Source organism: Homalodisca vitripennis, chromosome 5 (genome assembly GCF_021130785.1).
Source record: "Homalodisca vitripennis isolate AUS2020 chromosome 5, UT_GWSS_2.1, whole genome shotgun sequence".
Taxonomy (NCBI): Eukaryota; Metazoa; Arthropoda; class Insecta; order Hemiptera; family Cicadellidae; genus Homalodisca; species Homalodisca vitripennis.
Window position 1 is genome coordinate 41918667 of NC_060211.1, and position 19743 is coordinate 41938409.

Consider the following 19743-nt stretch of genomic DNA (forward strand, 5'->3'; position numbering starts at 1 on the left):
GACTGAGACTAGGACAATACGACCAAGAAGACATAAAGAGCAAAGGTCGTATGAGTGTCGTGAAAAGACACGAATCTGGTGCAGTCCCTTGTAAAAAGACACGAATCTGGTGCAGTCGCTTGTAAAATGACACGAATCTGGTGCATTCGCTTGTAAAATGACACGAATCTGGTGCAGTCGCTTGTAAAATGACACGAATCTGGTGCAGTCGCTTGTAAAATGACACGAATCTGGTGCAGTCGCTTGTAAAAAGACACGAATCTGGTGCAGTCGCTTGTAAAATAACACGAATCTGGTGCAGTCGCTTGTAAAATGCTCAGGTGGAAGTGGCAAAGAAGTCAAGGAGAATTCTTGGTCGAACCTTGGTAGCTACTGTGGCGAATTATAACTTATCGTAATTAATTGGAGTATATTATTTTGATACTTTTGAGAGTTATAAATAGTTTAAATTTGTATTAATTAAGTCAACCGGGAGGTTTTCGGGGGTTAGGATTTATCGACATGTTTCTTTTTATGTTTGTTTAATCAGTGGAGGTTTGATTATTGCATAGTTTATTCACATAATGATTGTAACCATAAATACAATTTATATATTATTTACCAATCACAACCTATTTTAAACAGATTCCTTAAAGTAGGCGATTTAACTCAAACTAAATCAACCTCCTGACCACAATACCGGTATGAACCATACGTGTTAATACCGAGCAGCGCCATCTAGTGTGAAATAGTAATTTTTATCTTATCGCCTTGGTGAACGCGTTATTTTATTTTTTTGAACAACAAAACGATGAAAACTTTTTTAAATAATAATTAAAAGTTAATTAAGTAAACTATTTAAGCTACGACACGTTAGCTTTTCTTAATTTCTTTGAAGAAAGTTCCCTAAAAACTACTGGCTTACAATAAAAATTATCAGAAATTACAAATTGATTTAATTTTTAAATTTGCCTCCTTTTTGGTTCTTCGGCCCGGTCTAGTGTTGTCTACCACTGTTTGTCACCTCTACCAACGATTATGATTCTCGTGAAAATGTATTCTTTTATTCAGTGGAAATGCTTCGCGTACTGAGAATTCAATGGCTTTTTCTCATTCAATTGATTACTGCACCACCCATCTTAATTGTTAAAAGATTCGCTAGCGAAAAATATTTGGTACTATTACAAAACTTCTATTCATATACTATGATGTTTATTATTTATTCTGAGAATAATATTCTATCAAGATAAATGTATAGTACAAAATAAGGAGTTGTGCAATGAACTAGTTACATTTTTCGTTTTACAATTTTAATAATATATTAACGCAAAATAGATACATCAGTCAATGAGACATTATCTTTTATTATTTTTGAGTGTGAAATTGGTCATTCTGACTGCTCAATAAATTGGTTCTTCTTTCCTTTTCCCTATAAAGTTAAAATCTTTCCTTTGATCAAAGCAATCAGAGCTGTATATTGAGCTGATTCCATGGTGCGCTTTAAAATCATAGTCTCTCGAGAAACTCATAATAAAAGAAGATACATGTTTGCTGTGTGTGTTGTTGAAACTTTAGTGGTGGTCATATGTTCCCAATCCGTTGAGGCTATTTTCAGTAATGGTCACGCATCATTGAAACATTAGTCTGAGTGTATATGTTCACAAATATGTTGCCTGTCCTATAATACCTTACGTATTACTTACAAAATAACCATTTTCTCCTTTATTTAAACTTTCCTCAATGCCATGTTCGACAACTGGCTGGTTCAAATAGGCTTCATTGATATGATGCTGAAATTTACCGACATGGTTGATCACATTTTGTATTTCTTTGCATTCACCGGTACACTCCTGGTTTCTCATTGCGGTCTCAAGATCTTTTATGCTCTTAGATTTGAACACCAAGTCACTTACTGTTATGTTGTACTTTTCATGAATGTGCTTTTTATATTTTTTCAACTTTTCTATTATGTCATCGTGGTCGTTAGATGAGAAATTTTCATAGGTACCACCGAGCAATGCTTGGATATCTTGACACTCACCACTACATTGGCGACCAAATTCTCTGACCTTGGAAGATAATTCCTCCAGTTTGCCAAACTCTGACTCAATTACACCGTAATCAAAAGAAATGTGGTAGTTGGTCGTTATGTATGTAAAATATTTTCTGAGGTTCGTTAATGCTTTAAAGAAATCCGCTATAGTTTCCGAATCGGACCATATAGCAGAACTGTCAAAAGATTCATTCTCTAATGAGTGTTTCACGGTATGGAGCAAACCGCGAATTTCCAGACATTCTTCACTACAAATACTGTCACTTCTGTATATCTCCTTTATAAGCTCTTTTAATTTACTGACCTCCAATTCAAAATTAGTGTAACTAAATTGTAAATGGTAGACGTTTGATATGTATTTAATGTGCTTTCTTAATTTAACTAAAGTTTCAAAATATGCAGAAGAAAAGTCAGAGTTTTTCCAATTAGAGTTATGGAAGATTCCTGTTATGTTTGCTTTTACAGTTTTGTTAGCGGATTGAGAATTATTAAAAAACGAAGGCAAAACCACTTCATATGCTTCATTACTTACTCCACTATCATCAAAATATGTTTCTTTGATATGTATCAGGTATCTTCGTACATGCTTTAGCGATTCTCTGATTTCTTCACAATGTCCTGTGCATTCGGACCCATATGGTACGACTATTTCAGAGAGTTGTTCCATTTTTTTTAACTCAACCAGAATATTTTCATAGTCCAATTTTATGTTGTAGTTAGTGGTTATGAACATTGCGTGTCTCTTTAGTTTGAATAATACTTCATAATACTTGATGGTAGTTTCTGAATCGTTCCAATCCCAGGTATTTACAGCATTATCTTCATTAGAACTTCTTGAAATATCACTAAGCAAGTTGCGAATTTCCAAACATTCGGCTAAACATTCATCCGCAAATTTGTCAATTATCGATGCAAGTTTTTCTATTTTCCTAAACTCCGATTCAATTTTGGTATACTCCAAGTTTATTTTGTACGTTGAAGGGATGTTTGTCCAGTAATGTTTTATCTTATTTAATACTTCAATGTATTTAGAGACACTTTGGTCAAAGTAAGAGGGATCATCTGGTACTTTGGTAACTGTAGCCCCATATGCACTTTCAATGATCTTACGGATTTCTTTGCAACCCTCAGTAGTACACTGAGCGCCAAACTCTTCCAGCTCACTTACAAGATCTTCTAATTTTTTAAACTCTGTTTCGAGTTTGTTATAGTCAAAGTTTATATGAAAAGTATTAGTTATATACGTTACGTATTGTTCCAGGCTAACTATGATTGTAATGTACTTTTTAGCTCTTTCAGTATTAATCCATTGCAATGATCCATCAAAACTTTCAGCGTCTAAGGATGGTTTCACATCGTGGAACAAACTCCTTATTTCCGTACACTCGCTCACACAGTCTTCCCCTATTTCATATATGTCATTAGCAAGTTCTTTTAGCTTCATAACCTCTGATTCGATATTACTATAGTTGAATGTTACATGAAAAGTTTTTGAAATGTACTGAATATCATGCCTAAGTTTAACTAATGTCTCAAAATAAATAGATGTGTACTCATCTTTTTTCCAATTGGAATGATGAAAGATCTTCGATTTGAAAGTGTCATCTACAGAATAAGTTTTATTAGAAGAAGAATTCTCGTCCAGTACATCATTTATAGGACCCTTATGAGTTTCTACAGGCGCTGCAGACCCCTCATACAACGTAGTTTCCTCAGGCGTCAAGATTCCTTCAGACGTTATAGATTCCTCCTGCGATGTAGACCCCTCAGTGTTTACAGGTTCCACTGGATTTACAGGTTCCTCCTGTGGTGTAGGTCCCTCAGTGTTTCCAGGTTGCACTGGAGTTACATATTCCTCCTGTGGTGTAGGCCCCTCAGTGTTTTCAGGTTCCACTGGATTTACAGGTTCCTCCTCTGATGTAGGCCCCTCAGTGTTTTCAGGTTCCACTGGAGATACAGGTTCCTCCTCTGTTGTAGGTCCCTCAGTGTTTTCAGGTTCCACCGGAGTTACAGGTTCCTCCTGTGGTGTAGGCCCCTCAGTGTTTTCAGGTTTCACTGGAGTTACATGTTCCTCCTGTGGTGTAGGCCCCTCAGTGTTTTCAGATTGCACTGGAGTTACATATTCCTCCTGTGGTGTAGGTCCCTCAGTGTTTTCAGGTTCCACTGGAGCTACTTTTTCCTCCTGTGGTGTAGGCCCCTCAGTGTTTTCAGGTTCCACTGGATTTACAGGTTCCTCCTCTGATGTAGGCCCCTCAGTGTTTTCAGGTTCCACTGGAGATACAGGTTCCTCCTCTGTTGTAGGTCCCTCAGTGTTTTCAGGTTCCACCGGAGTTACAGGTTCCTCCTGTGGTGTAGGCCCCTCAGTGTTTTCAGGTTTCACTGGAATTACATGTTCCTCCTGTGGTGTAGGCCCCTCAGTGTTTTCAGATTGCACTGGAGTTACATATTCCTCCTGTGGTGTAGGTCCCTCAGTGTTTTCAGGTTCCACTGGAGCTACATTTTCCTCCTGTGGTGTAGGCCCCTCAGTGTTTTCAGGTTCCACTGGATTTACAGGTTCCTCCCCTGATGTAGGCCCCTCAGTGTTTTCAGGTTCCACTGGAGATACAGGTTCCTCCTCTGTTGTAGGTCCCTCAGTGTTTTCAGGTTCCACCGGAGTTACAGGTTCCTCCTCTGATGTAGGCCCCTCAGTGTTTTCAGGTTCCACTGGAGATACAGGTTCCTCCTCTGTTGTAGGTCCCTCAGTGTTTTCAGGTTCCACCGGAGTTACAGGTTCCTCTTGTGGTGTAGGTCCCTCAGTGTTTCCAGGTTCCACTGGAGCTACATTTTCCTCCTGTGGTGTAGGCCCCTCAGTGTTTTCAGGTTCCACTGGATTTACAGGTTCCTCCTCTGATGTAGGCCCCTCAGTGTTTTCAGGTTCCACTGGAGATACAGGTTCCTCCTCTGTTGTAGGTCCCTCAGTGTTTTCAGGTTCCACTGGAGATACAGGTTCCTCCTCTGTTGTAGGTCCCTCAGTGTTTTCAGATTGCACTGGAGTTACATATTCCTCCTGTGGTGTAGGTCCCTCAGTGTTTTCAGGTTCCACTGGAGCTACATTTTCCTCCTGTGGTGTAGGCCCCTCAGTGTTTTCAGGTTCCACTGGATTTACAGGTTCCTCCTCTGATGTAGGCCCCTCAGTGTTTTCAGGTTCCACTGGAGATACAGGTTCCTCCTCTGTTGTAGGTCCCTCAGTGTTTTCAGGTTCCACCGGAGTTACAGGTTCCTCCTCTGATGTAGGCCCCTCAGTGTTTTCAGGTTCCACTGGAGATACAGGTTCCTCCTCTGTTGTAGGTCCCTCAGTGTTTTCAGGTTCCACCGGAGTTACAGGTTCCTCCTGTGGTGTAGGTCCCTCAGTGTTTCCAGGTTCCACTGGAGCTACATTTTCCTCCTGTGGTGTAGGCCCCTCAGTGTTTTCAGGTTCCACTGGATTTACAGGTTCCTCCTCTGATGTAGGCCCCTCAGTGTTTTCAGGTTCCACTGGAGATACAGGTTCCTCCTCTGTTGTAGGTCCCTCAGTGTTTTCAGGTTCCACTGGAGATACAGGTTCCTCCTCTGTTGTAGGTCCCTCAGTGTTTTCAGATTGCACTGGAGTTACATATTCCTCCTGTGGTGTAGGTCCCTCAGTGTTTTCAGGTTCCACTGGAGCTACATTTTCCTCCTGTGGTGTAGGCCCCTCAGTGTTTTCAGGTTCCACTGGATTTACAGGTTCCTCCTCTGATGTAGGCCCCTCAGTGTTTTCAGGTTCCACTGGAGATACAGGTTCCTCCTCTGTTGTAGGTCCCTCAGTGTTTTCAGGTTCCACCGGAGTTACAGGTTCCTCCTCTGATGTAGGCCCCTCAGTTTTTTCAGGTTCCACTGGAGATACAGGTTCCTCCTCTGTTGTAGGTCCCTCAGTGTTTTCAGGTTCCACCGGAGTTACAGGTTCCTCCTGTGGTGTAGGTCCCTCAGTGTTTTCAGGTTCCACTGGAGCTACATTTTCTTCCTGTGGTGTAGGCCCCTCAGTGTTTTCAGGTTCCACTGGATTTACAGGTTCCTCCTCTGATGTAGGCCCCTCAGTGTTTTCAGGTTCCACTGGAGATACAGGTTCCTCCTCTGTTGTAGGTCCCTCAGTGTTTTCAGGTTCCACTGGAGATACAGGTTCCTCCTCTGTTGTAGGTCCCTCAGTGTTTTCAGGTTCCACCGGAGTTACAGGTTCCTCCTGTGGTGTAGGCCCCTCAGTGTTTTCAGGTTCCACTGAAGTTACAAGTTCGGCATATGATGTAGGTTCAGTGTTTGTAGGTTCTTCAGTTGTTACAGTTCTCGCATATATAGGTATTTCACTAACAGCTCCACTATCACCGAAATATATTTCTTTGATATGTATCAGGTATCTGCGGACATGCTTTAGCGATTCTCTGATTTCTGCACAATATCCTGTGCATTGGTAACCAGGTGGTTCGTACATTTTAGAAAGTTGTTCCAGTTTTTTTAACTCAGCCAAAATGTTTTCATAGTTTAATTGTATGTTGTAGTTAGTGGTTATGAACATTGCATGTTTTTTCAGTTTGAATAATACTTCATAATACTTAATTGTAGTTTCTGAATCGTTCCAATCCCAGGTATTTACAGCATTATCCTCATTAGAACTTCTTGAAATATCACTAAGCAAGTTGCGAATTTCCAAACATTCGGCTAAACATACATCCGCAAATTTGTCAGTTATCGATGCAAGTTGTTCTATTTTTCTAAACTCCGATTCAATTTTGGTATACTCCAAGTTTATTTTGTACGTTGAAGAGATGTTTGTCCAGTAATGTTTTATCTTATTTAATACTTCAATGTATTTGGAGACACTTTGGTCAAAGTAAGAGGGATCATCTGGTACTTTGGTAACTGTAGCCCCATATGCACTTTCAATGATCTTACGGATTTCTTTGCAACCCTCAGTAGTACATTGAGCGCCAAACTCTTCCAGCTCACTTACAAGATCTTCTAATTTTTTAAACTCTGTTTCGAGTTTGTTATAGTCAAAGTTTATATGAAAAGTATTAGTTATGTACGTTACGTATTGTTCCAGGCTAATTATGATTGTAATGTACTTTTTAGCTCTTTCAGTATTAATCCATTGCAATGATCCATCAAAACTTTCAGCGTCTAAGGATTGTTTCACATCGTGGAACAAACTCCTTATTTCCGTACACTCGCTTACACAGTCTTCCCCTATTTCATATACACCATGAGCTAGTTCTTTTAGCTTCATAACCTCCGATTCGATATTACTATAGTTGAATGTTACATGGAAAGTGTTTGAAATGTACTGAATATCATGCCTAAGTTTAACTAATGTCTCAAAATAAATAGATGTGTACTCAACTTTCTTCCAGTTGGAACCATGGAAAATGTTATTTTTGGTAGAGTTTGCTTCGTCTGGTTGCTTATTCTGTATATAGCCTAGGGCGTCTTTAAGAAGGCTTGCTATTTCGTAACACTCTGTTATGCAATGTTCGTCTGTTTCATGGATTCTGTCTGCCAGCTCATCAAGTTTCCCCAGTTCTGACTCTAACATATTGTAATCAAATGTGATGTTATAGGTTAACGAGATATATTTTGCGTGCTTTCGAAGCTTGTATATTGTTTCAAAATTGTCTTCATCTTTGTTTAACATAGTTGCATTTGCATTTTCTTCTTTGTTTGAGCGCGTATGTACAGAATTGAGCAACTTACGAATCAGTGTGTTGTCGAATGTGCTGGGCTGGCCCAGTTGATTCACTTTACTTTTAAGCTCCTCTACTTTGTTTAACTCTTGCTCAATTGTAGTGTACTCGAAACGCATGTGGTAGTTGGTTAATATATAAGCACTGTATTTTCTCAGATTGTAGTACGCTTTGAAAAATTTAAGGGCAACTTCCATTTGGTTCCAATTAAAGACATTTCTCATCTTCTTCACGTTCGCAGTATCTTCTGTTTCATCAGGCACGTAATAACCACGATTTCCTCGAACTAAAACTTTACCCATAATATTATCCGTACCATTAGCCACTCCACTTAGATAGGTCTTTTTTATGTGAGAGAGATACCGGTTGATCTTTTTAATCAAATCTCGAAGTTCCTTACATTCGCCGACGCACTCTTCGCCAGAGTTTTCAATCCTCTTATTCAATTCGGCCCACTCAAATTTAGAAGGATCATTTCCAATTGAAATATTGTATGCTACAAAAATATGATGTTTATACTGATGGAGTCTTTTCATCAACTCGTCATAACTCATTGAAGATTCAGATGTTTGCCAGGTATTATGAGTTGGGTGAGTTTTGTGTCCATAGTCCATACCAAAGTTGCCATCAGTGTTGGTTATTTCACCGGTAATATTGGAATGTTTACCGAAACTTTCAGTGAAATAGCCGCTTAGCGAGGGGTCCTTATTCAATAGCGCGAAAACCTTAGCAACCAGACCATTAGAACGGTGTCCAAATAGGAAATCAAGATGGCGGAATATTCCTTGCTCGTTCACCAAGTGTAGGGTGGAGTTTTCCAATTTCTCTTTCAGCAGCATTATGTCCTGCAACAGTATCCATGTAAGAAATTAATCTGTTTGAATTCATTCGAATTTGTTTGATGACAATTAGTTTAATAGATTTATAACCTAATTATTATAAGCTAATTATCATTTACGGATCGACTAGTTGGCTGAAAATGAAAACTTTAATGCTCTTTATGTGTGTTACGTGATGTTGATACAGCTATTTTTATGTGTCTGACTGGCTTTAGTTGTGGGGTTCTAAGAAACATGTGATTGAGGAAAGTAACACTTTAGATACCTTTCCATTTTGACTCCACCAACGTTTGAGCGAATATCGACTTCTTTCTTTGAAGAAAGTTTTCTTTTCATTTCTAAAAAAACCAGGTTGGTACTTATACAATAAAAAATTTTCTCTCGGATCTAGTAATAATAGGAATAACGATGATAATAAATCAGTGCTTTATTTCTAACTTTGACACTTTTACAATCACTGGTTCCACGCAGGAAAACCTGTAGACTTACAAGGCTGTAAGACCCTTTACTAGGTTAGGTATAAGATAGTATTTAATGGCAACAAGATAGTACTTATTACATGGCATTACTTTAAAAAATGTGATAAGTATTGAAACGGGAAAAATAAATTTGGTTTTATTCAATACAAAATATAACATATTCACAACTTAAGGTCAGTTTGTTTAAAAAATGTTTTAATATAGAATAAAATGTAATTAAAAAATGTACTTAAAGCTATTTTTATAGGAAGTTCTTGTTTTACATAATATTAAATCTTACAAAACCCATTGTACGATCATTACAAAAATTATTTTTTTTTGACACGAGCACTCGTGTTACGGAATAATCATGAATGGACTCCCGCTTACAAACCTGTAGTATCTGTAAACTTATTTGTTTTGACACGAGCACTCGTGTTACGGAATAATCATGAATGGACTCCCGCTTACGAACCTGTAGTATCTGTAAACTAACGTCTGTTGACACGAGCACTCGTGTTACGGACTAACCATGAATGGGCTCCAGCTTACAAACCTATAGTATATGTAAGCTCACGTGTGTTGACACGAGCACTCGTGTTACGGAATAACCATGAATGGACATCGCTTAGAACCTATAGTAACTGTAAACAAACGTCTGTTGACACGAGCACTCGTGTTACGGACTAACCATGAATGGACTCCCGCTTACAAAACTATAGAATCTGTAAACCCATATGTATTGACACGAGTACTCGTGTTACGGAATAATCATGAATGAACTCCAGCTTACAAACCTATAGTATATGTAACCTCACGTGTGTTGACACGAGCACTCGTGTTACGGAATAATCATGAATGAACTCCAGCTTAAAAACCTATAGTATATGTAAGCTCACGTGCGTTGACACGAGCACTCGTGTTACGGAATAGTCATGAATGAACTCCAGCTTAAAAACCTGTAGAATCCGTAAGCTTACCTGTACTGACACGAGTATATCATTTTGTGAATAGAAAATGTGTACTGGGACATCAATGTTTGAGAGATCGTAAACTGGCGGTTCAGGTGAGTTGTAATGTAAATGGTTTCCTTCACTTCCAAAGTCGTAATTTCTGAACACGGGGCCTGAAAATACAAATAATAACTTATTACAAATATGCATGAGCACCACAAAAACAAAGATTAGAAATAGGTTTTACAATGCATTTAACTATCATTTCAGCGTACTATTGTGTTGTAGTATTCTCTCTAGCTCACCAGAACTTTCATTATTGGAACATTGCAATGGACACTGGACCAATTAATGATAAATATAAGTTAATGAGTATAATCGTGTACAATGTAATAACCTACAGTTTTCTATTAGTAGAATCATATCAATATATTTTACCATTCTTAATCTGCTGATGCACGTAATGTACTGCCTTGGTAGACACCCCTGATGGAAAAAACCTATAAATATCCGCCCAGGAGTTCTGAAAATAATACATTTAAGCATTATGATCCTGCAATAAATTTTTATAGTAAATTCTATGATGATATATTTTATACTGGTTCCTTCCTACCAAGTACGATAACTAAATATGTTCTTGTTAGATATTATCTCAAACAACAGTAAAAAACTGATAATAATATTGAAGTTTACCAATCCATCTTTCACCCACATAGTGAGTATTTGATTTAAGAGTAAAAATATTTTTATGTACGTATAAATTGCAGCAACAAATTTTATAAAGTGATTAGATATAAAGTACTGGTATTTAAGTTATAATAATTAAGTTTAAAACATTAAATTTTGGTACCAAATGGTTTATTTGATTACGTGCAATATATTAAACATGTTCTTATGCGTAAAAACGACATTTAAATCTTACCTCTGAGATGTTGATAGCCCACAAATTTCTAAAGTCGTCGGTTTTTATTTTTAACCCATTATAATGGTGAAACAATTCTGACGACTTTGAGAACATGGAATGAATTCCTTTACTTTCTTGTTCATGCTGAAACAAACGATGCGAACATTAACAAAACTCTGGTTTGTTCTGGTACTCCATATCGTTTAAGGGGACCCGGAAAACCCAAAAGATAATTTTTTATCAATAACAATTTTATATTTTTTTATGAAAATATGGCTCATTCTGAGTTCATTGATATTTAATACTTCTAATTATAATAACATATTTACCTCACAATAATTAGTTAAAATATATTTGCAAAAGACGTTTTGCTCACATATAAGTGTGCGCTTCAAATTATTGCCTGTGTAAACTATTAATAATGCTTAATAATAAATATTAATATCATAATTCTATGCCAGAGGCTATATTGGCTGCAATAAAGCCAACCTTCAAGGCACTCGTTGACCAAAACCTACTAAAAAATGTTTACATGGTAAGACGCAAAATGTCAAAGAGAGAGAGACAGTAGTGTCATATGGGCTAGGATTCCAAACAATAATTTTGTTACTCTAAAAACTCTTTAATTTGAAGTGTATGAAGCAGTTTCCAGTTACAATGATGGACACATTACAAAATGCAGAGTCCTACAACATGAAATGGGTCTTCAACCAGGTATTCGTACAATAACGGCGATGAAATTATTGGACTCTGAACGTATCCGAAGTGCTGAAAAAGCAGTGTCAGACTTCACGAGACAAGCAAGAAGAAAAAATAGGGTGCAGAAAAGAAGGCTGGAGGAAAATGACGAAGAAATCCCTGCTTATGAGGCTGGAATGTACAGATGTAATTGATAAAATGAATATTTTTTGTTTTTTACAGTTTTCAGCAAATCTCATTTTTAACATAAAAACCCCATTTTCTCAGGAACTAGTGAAGATATTGAGTTGAAATTTTTATCTAGTGTGCATAATAGTTTTCCACATAAGCTGAGTCTGTTTTGGCGTAAAAACTGAAAAAGTTTTATTTTTATAAATAAAAAAAAGGTAAAAATTTTCAAATCGGATAAAAAAATATTTTTTTCCGTTATCTTGCAAATGCGTAAAATAAAATAAAAACAGTATGTGTATATAGAGTTGCTTGAACCACAGTAAAAAATTCAATTTAATATGTCCAGTAGTTTTTATCTAATTGGGCTATTTATTAACATTACCAAGATGGGCATTCCGGGTCCCCTTAAGTTAATCTTTGTTTTTTATATACTTTTCCTATTAAAAGATTGTAGCATATTTGATTAAAGGTCAAATGATAGTGATTTTAGTCGATGAAAAGTAGGAGAACATGTTTCACAAACAATAAATAACTGGTTATCTCATAATATTATCAGTCCTAAACCTGAACAATCCCAAATGTATATTTAAAGAGTATATGTTTTTTATTTCGAAAATAAATGAGATATAAAATTTGTTATACAATCTGTCAGACACATAAATGATATATCTGTGGTGGGAAAGTTTGATGCACTGTGATTATTGAGTTTAGCGCCAGTTCACCTTCGTCTTAGTGCAGCGTCTGGAATCTGACGCTCTCAGAGACTTGACTCCTGGAATCTGTATTCATGTTAGTCTTAAGAGATCCAATAAAATTCGAAGACGAAGAAGCTCTAAATGAACTCTTTAAATCGTTTCGACTTCAGAGACAACTAGACTACAAAATATAGTGTAATTTAGGCGAATAAGTATTCTCTTTGTCTCATGGAAAAACCTGAGCCCTTAGGCTCAGGTATAAATAAAAACAGCTAAGGCTATAAATATTTTTTTACAGCATGTATACGAGGCATAGCTTCATAGATGGGCATTTCAATGGTTTATGACACAAGGATAATAGTATTTTAATGAAATGAAACTCATTAAATTAAATGTTGCTTGATCAAATAGGCTACTAAATAACAAAATGAATATTTGTACAGAAAAAATATATGCTATTCAATTTAGTGAATCTCTTGTGCAGGAAATGTAAAATGTAAAAATGAATCCGTTTTCTGTGGGTCAGATTAAATTGTGTTCCGAAATTACATTTCAATTGCTAAGAAATTTACTTTTACCTGTATTAGAGAAGATCTCTTAAAGAGCTGTAACTCCAAAAAGTCCTATTACAAAATAAAAAGAGCATTGCAACCGAAAACTACCCTACCGTCCTACCGACTTAAGGTGTAGGCCACTACTGTTTACCCACCGGATATAAAGCGTATTTTCAAAAGTAAATTTTAAAAATGGGGGTGAGTAGGCTTGTTTAATATTAAAAACTTTGTTCCTATTATAACTATCACTCAACACTAATTTCTGTTAACATGTACTTTTTTATATAACTTCAATGAGCTACAATCTACGCACAGACAGCTGGCGCAGAGATCACGTGATATCTTCCCTAGTTTCTGATTGGTCGGAGATCACGCTTTGTTTCGTACCGGTAATGGCTCGGACGGGCGCTGAGTTTTGTAACGATTAGTTAATTCGATCTCTTTGTCAAAGTGTGTGACCTTTGTTTCCTTAGCTCCCACCGTAGTTCACGTTTTTATCGTTCCCCAGTACCCTCTTTTTATGGTATTCTCTAGTATGGTGCAAACCCCGCTTATTAGGAGCCTATTATAAAGTTCTTAGTGTCTTAATAGGCATCCTTGTTCCTCATTGAAACGCTGAACGAACCGTAAACTGTACTGGAAGTGAAAATTCTGATAAGATTTGGAAATACTATAAACAGCATTTTGACTGTGAAGTTCAAGGCCAACCCGTGGCAGTACTTGGACCTAACCATCTATGTGCGAGGGTGATGACATCCTTACCGTAAGCAATACAGTATTCTTCTTTGACTCTTCACAGACCCAATTTAATAATCATAATGCAACCTTCCCCAACTAATATCAGCAAGTGATAATTACAATATAACCGTTCCTTTCGTGCCACTTGTCATTGTCTGACAGTGCTTAGCCTGTGCCTTTACAAATTTCCTCTAAAAAAATATTTTGGTTCTCTACGAGCCGTATAAATATACAACAATCTGTTCATCTGTGTATTATATTTCTACACTGTAACTACTCATACCAGTAATAGTAATAAGGGTGTTATAAAATATTACCGCGATGTTCTCGGCAGTATCGATGATACTCCTGGCTATGAACTGATCGTCAGTGGAGGCGTTGGCAAGACCGGTGAGGTAGACGGCAGGCGCGAAGGTGACGAGGCCCGTCAGTTTGGCCTGGTAGGAGGGTCGGGCGACGGAGAGTATTAACCCCTGCACGGCTCCGTGGGCGTGACCCACGAACAACAGTTTGTCCGTATGGTTCACGTATTGCTTCAGGATGTAGTCTATCCCAGCACTCAGGTCAAACACGGCCATCTCGTGCAAGCTGAAATATACCAGAAATTAAATACTGTACTTGTCCAAGAGCAGCATACCTATGGTGGGAAGGGCTGGTTCGATGGGAATGTTGAATTTAGCTCCAGTCCACCTTCCTCATACGTGCAGCCTCTGAAATCTGATGATGTTGCAGACTTTACTCCTTAAATCTGGAGCCATTTTCGTCTGAAGGGATCCAAAAAATAGTCTGTGACAAAGAACGAAGACGCTCAAAACGAACCCCTCCCCCCGCCGCGCCGCATTGTTTTGACATCAGAGATACCCAAAGTACAAATTGCACTACTATTTAATAGTAGTGCAATCTTGGTGACGAGGTGTTCTCATTGTCTCATCAGGTGCAAAATTATTATATTTGCATCTCTTCAGACGAACATGACTCCGAATTTCAGGAGTCAAGTTTACAACAGCATCACATTTCAGATGGTGCACGTAAGAATGAACTGGATCTAATTCAAAATTTACAAATTTAATAGTATATTGACTGAGCGTTGGCTGCAAAAATGTCTCTGTCTGTCTGGCCGGACGATGACTCGAAAACGAACTGACCTGTAGAAGTTTTGCATGAAGCTTCATTTATGCATAGACAACACTGAGGTCGATGATGGTGCATGTCACTCCAAAGAATTTGGCTGAGCGTTATTAAATATATTCATGTAGGTTTTATAGGTAACTATGACGGGAAAAATAAAATAGCAAAAAATCGAACTATTTCAGATTTCAGCATGTAACTTCATTCCAAATTAAAATTTAAAACATGTGGAAAATCAATCTAAAAACTTTGTGACAAGATGTTATTTGAGCGCACTCTTTCGTTATGGTAACCAACTAACCTCGCCGAAATTTTTATTATTTAAACTCTTCTATGATATCTTAATCAATAAAAAATATTTGAATAAACTTGTGAAAAGATATGTTGTGATAGATTTCAACTATAAGCTTTACATTTCACATGAAACGTCATTTCTACGATGAGTTCTGTGATGGTCAATACCTAACCATGGATTTTGGTTAAACGTTATTGCAGCCTGACTCGTTAGGCTGACAATTTATGTTTTGTTTGCCTCGTAATGTAAATATTTCTTTTCTATATGACGTCTTTCTGTATATTTGTCCGCAGGACATATTGAGAATAAATATGACGTACATACTTGAAATTTTGCATGCAACCTCAGTGAAGCCTGTTACGTGACACGTGTTGTGGTTTAGTCCTGTCTTGTTTAGTTTCATACATAGATGTAATAGTACTTTTATTTTGTTTTCCGGCTTTTCCATATTACAGGAGTAACTTAAACTTGTACAGTTCTCACCTGCCCTTTACAAGACAAAGAGTTGTATTTTATAAATTAAAAACATAAACTAAAACAAAGTTTTACATTTTTTATGGAAGAAACGAATACTAAAACAGTGTACAGGCTATTTATACTGTCATTGCTACGACTATAAATTAATTAGTCATTTATTTATGAGTGAGTTTGATACAAAGAATGTACAAAAATCTTGAGTGCAAAGAATGTTATCATAAATTAAACGTTATAATTGTTTATTCCAGAAAACTGCGATATAGTTAAATATTAATTTGAGAAATCTATAGGGGTAGTACTTTACCTCATAAAAACTATTCTTTCAACATACATAAACCTGGTACATATTACAGTTAAAATTGATTTATTTTTTGTTATATAATAGGGTGCAGGAACAGTTGTAGTGTAATTGTTTAAACTAAAACGATAACTATCATTTGCATATTTTTATCCAACCGGCTAAACTACTAGTATGAATATAATAACTCATCGTACGATAGTTAGTTGAAATTTCTCTTGTCTTTTAGATTTTAGCATCACCAAGAAACATTATAAACTATAACATTGTGGTGCTAAGTATTTAAAACAGGAAGTTTGTATTGAGGCCTAAATACCTGAAATCCCAATACTGTTCATCGTCGACGTTGAGAGTTTTGTGTCCTCTGGAATATTGAGATCCTCGACTGTTACCGAGCCACACATCGTATCCGCTATCCACGAGTACGTATGCTGTAACAGACCATGGTAGACTACAACAGTGTATTTCAAAATTGCAATTTTAAGATTATATGAATTCATTCAGTCACCGTATCAACCAAGCATTTTAGATTTCCCAATATTATTAACACATATCTTCCATTGGATTTTTGGATGTGAAAAAATGAAAATTAATAGTGTTCCTCACTATAGTACATTTTGTGAGGAATGAAAATTAGTGTTGCACAATCGATAAAAAGCTGGTATGATGACGAAAAGTAAAATATCACGCGATAAGTCAAAGCGCTATGTGCTAAGGTTCCAGCTTTTTTCATCCCTCGAGTGCATAGAGAAATTAATTAAAGTATTCTTACTATATAACACAAATTAATAATGAATTACAGTAGTCTCTTTTCTCAAAGTTTCTTAATTTTGTGAATACTTACCTAACTGGTCAGAGGAAGGCAGGAGCCAGGCAGCACTGCTACCACCAAGAGGATGCTGAAGGAAGACAGGTTGCCGAAAAGTGCCATCCGCTGATGAATCTTTCTTGCCTAAACGATGGTATGTTAAAATATAATCATCTTCCGTGTCTATAGTGTAGCTCTGCAATTCAAAGTTCTTCTCTGCCACGTATTTAACCTACAATATCAAATAAACTTGTGTTACTAGAGCTAAACGGTGTATAGGTTAATTTAAACTATACTCGTAGTAATCAATATCATCCACGTTTTCCGGACCACATCGTGTTCACGTAATTAAAAATTCGAAATATTTGGGCCATTTTTAGACCAAAAATGATAAACTGAAACTGCCAATAAAATTATCTGCTTACACAAGTGAGTTGAAAGGGCGGCGCTGAATGTTGTTAGCTATGGCTTGACAAAACAACAACCAATATGACAAAAAAGTGATCACAATTGCTTTTTTAAGCAATCAATGTTTCTGAAATATATTGTGAACCCGGAAACTAAATGACAAAGGCCACGTTAGCTTAAAAACTAAAACATTGTTATAACACCTTAACCCTTAACTCGTTTATTTTTTTATAACTACTGCATTATAATTTGAGCTAGTAGAATCAATCAATCGCATGTCTCTCTAATCTTCAGGTGATGCAAAAAAGGAGAGGCCTAAAATAGCGTAGGGTCTAATCCTGTCTGTCACTGCAACACTATTTATCAGTATCGTTAACCTTGTACTGTGTCGATGGATTGAACTAGGATTTGAATGTCAGTTTCCGCTATAAACTTGCTATACTCGTAACAATGACGGCTAAACTACCTATTAGTCAGGAATTTATAGTGTTGCAATATTAATCTATTCTAGTGCAAAAGGCATTTTTAATTTATTTTGATAGGGTTATTGGATAAAAACCCCAGTTTTCTCATAATTATGCTTAATTATAGAATTGATTTTAATTGTATATCTTTTCGATTAAAGATTTCTTCCTCCTAAACATGCATTTAGTACAAATTGTTTAGTTTAATAGGGAACGGAATTAGAAAAACGATCATTTACTGAGATTAAATTATATTTCTCATTTTCCCGTAATTTCTCATTTTGAATGTTATACACCAAATAATATATTTATTTTAAATAGTTTCAAGGGCTAATAAAACACTTTCCTTCAAATGCCTGCTTCAAAATATACACTTCACAATAATTACTAATACATCTATTGTTATTAGTTTTAACTAATTTTCTTTAATAATATTCCTCTTTTTACAGCATATTTCAACATTTGGAAGTTCAAACATTTTAATCTCACAAGTTTTTAAGGATTTATTCTTGTTCTAGGTACTTAAATTGAGTTTTAATTTTTTATTTTATTCGTGAAATGTGTTCAATGAAATATTTGTTCCATTTACAAGGAGGAGCCAATAAAGGTACGATGTAATCCATCTGGTTAGTAAAAACCCGAACAATCAAGTTAGCTGCACATTGGGCTAAGTGTCATTAACAACTTTTACAACTTTATGTTTACAGGTGTTAAACTTGTCCGTATGTTGTTACATATATGTCACGAATTCTTTGGTATAAGGATACCTGGTTCTAATAATTGCTACCTTGATTTAATGCTAAATCACACTTCCTGAACTTTACAATAAATAATGAGCAAACTGTGTAACCTTGAAGTATCACAAGATCTTTAACACTAATCTATCGTATGTAACACTTGTTTATGGCGAGGATTAAACTGTAGCTTAGTTCACACCACAAAACAGATCCTTGTTGTACGATATAGGTAGATTTCTTGCTCATCCATCCAAAATGTTGGGTAATGAGTCTGAAACACTGTCATCTCTCCTGCTGTAGGCCTGTATTAATACGTTCAGGACTAGAGAAAGTAAAAACCATCACCTGACTTAGTATTCTCCATGTCTTGTTCTATTCTACCCGAATTTTCCAAATTTGAACGCCCAACGATTACCAACTTTACTAATACGACATATAGCAACCACCAATGTCAGAAACGGATGTAATTTTAAAAATCTTTGTATTGGACTCTATATGTATTGGAAAATAATTTGTATGGGATGTGAATGGAGATTTCAAAGCATTTCATGAGTCAAGGATTTAGAAAAGTATTTAAAAGAAAGCCAATAAAATTTGAATATATTAGGTGGAGTTTATTTAATGCTTTCTTTTCTGGAAGAGTATTGGCTAACACTTCACTAAGTTTACCAGAACATAAAAAATCCGATGTATAAAAAAACCCAAAATTCGTTTTCGTGCACAGTCGTCTACACAAAACAGGTTTCCAAGTATTCCAAATAGTGATTTACAATAGCTTGTTCGTCCTCTTCAGTGACGGTGGGGTGTCCTATGGAGGCGGCCGAAGTCTGAGATAGACAGATCAGAAACACCGACCACCTAAGTCGCAGCTCCATCACTGCACATGGGTGGTATGAACTCCCGACTGTGTCCCCTATCAGGGATTCCCACAATGGAGTCTTTATTAACGGTATAAACCGAGCGCGACGGAAATCATGCTACATAAACTATTTTACAATGATCGTTTACAACATTGTCTATCTTGGTAGAACATTGTCAGCATTTCTTAATGGGATAATCTGGTACCTAAGAATATAAATCCTAGGTTATCCAAGTACTAATCTCCCTATTGAATTGGGAGCTTGAAAGTGATTTTCTCAAGAGATATTAATCCGGAATGTTTATTACAACGAGTAAAAGTTCAAACTACACGCTAATTTATTGCTTACTTTTACTAATTCTCAATCTAATAGAGTAGAAGATTAAAGTCAATTTCCTTTTGCATAAACAAGCAACCGTGTTTTTTTTTTAAGTTTATATATAGAGAATGATTTCGATCGTTAGCCATGTTAGTTTTGGTGAAGGTCCAAATTGGAG

The 19743-nt window shown here is 36.5% G+C and overlaps 1 protein-coding gene across 1 annotated transcript; it reads right to left on the reverse strand.

Moving 5' to 3' along the window:
• Positions 1-1272: 1272 nt before the first annotated feature.
• Positions 1273-19305, reverse strand: LOC124362084. Its single transcript, XM_046816257.1, has 8 exons — positions 19158-19305; positions 16815-17010; positions 16287-16401; positions 14090-14360; positions 10934-11059; positions 10450-10534; positions 10039-10184; positions 1273-8606 (listed from the first exon to the last, which is right to left on the reverse strand). Exons 1-8 carry the CDS (start codon positions 19260-19262, stop codon positions 1668-1670), a joined length of 7983 nt encoding a protein of 2660 aa, XP_046672213.1. The 5' UTR covers positions 19263-19305; the 3' UTR covers positions 1273-1667.
• Between the last annotated feature and the right edge of the window lie 438 nt (positions 19306-19743).

Coding starts and splice junctions, on each gene's coding strand:
- LOC124362084 (XM_046816257.1), bottom strand. CDS start 19,262: ATGGAGCTGCGACTTAGGTGGTCGGTGTTTCTGATCTGTCTATCTCAG. Junction 17,011..19,157: donor AAGAGGACGAACAAGCTATT/GTAAATCACTAT, acceptor TTGATATTGTAG/GTTAAATACGTGGCAGAGAA. Junction 10,535..10,933: donor GGGCTATCAACATCTCAGAG/GTAAGATTTAAA, acceptor TATTATTTTCAG/AACTCCTGGGCGGATATTTA.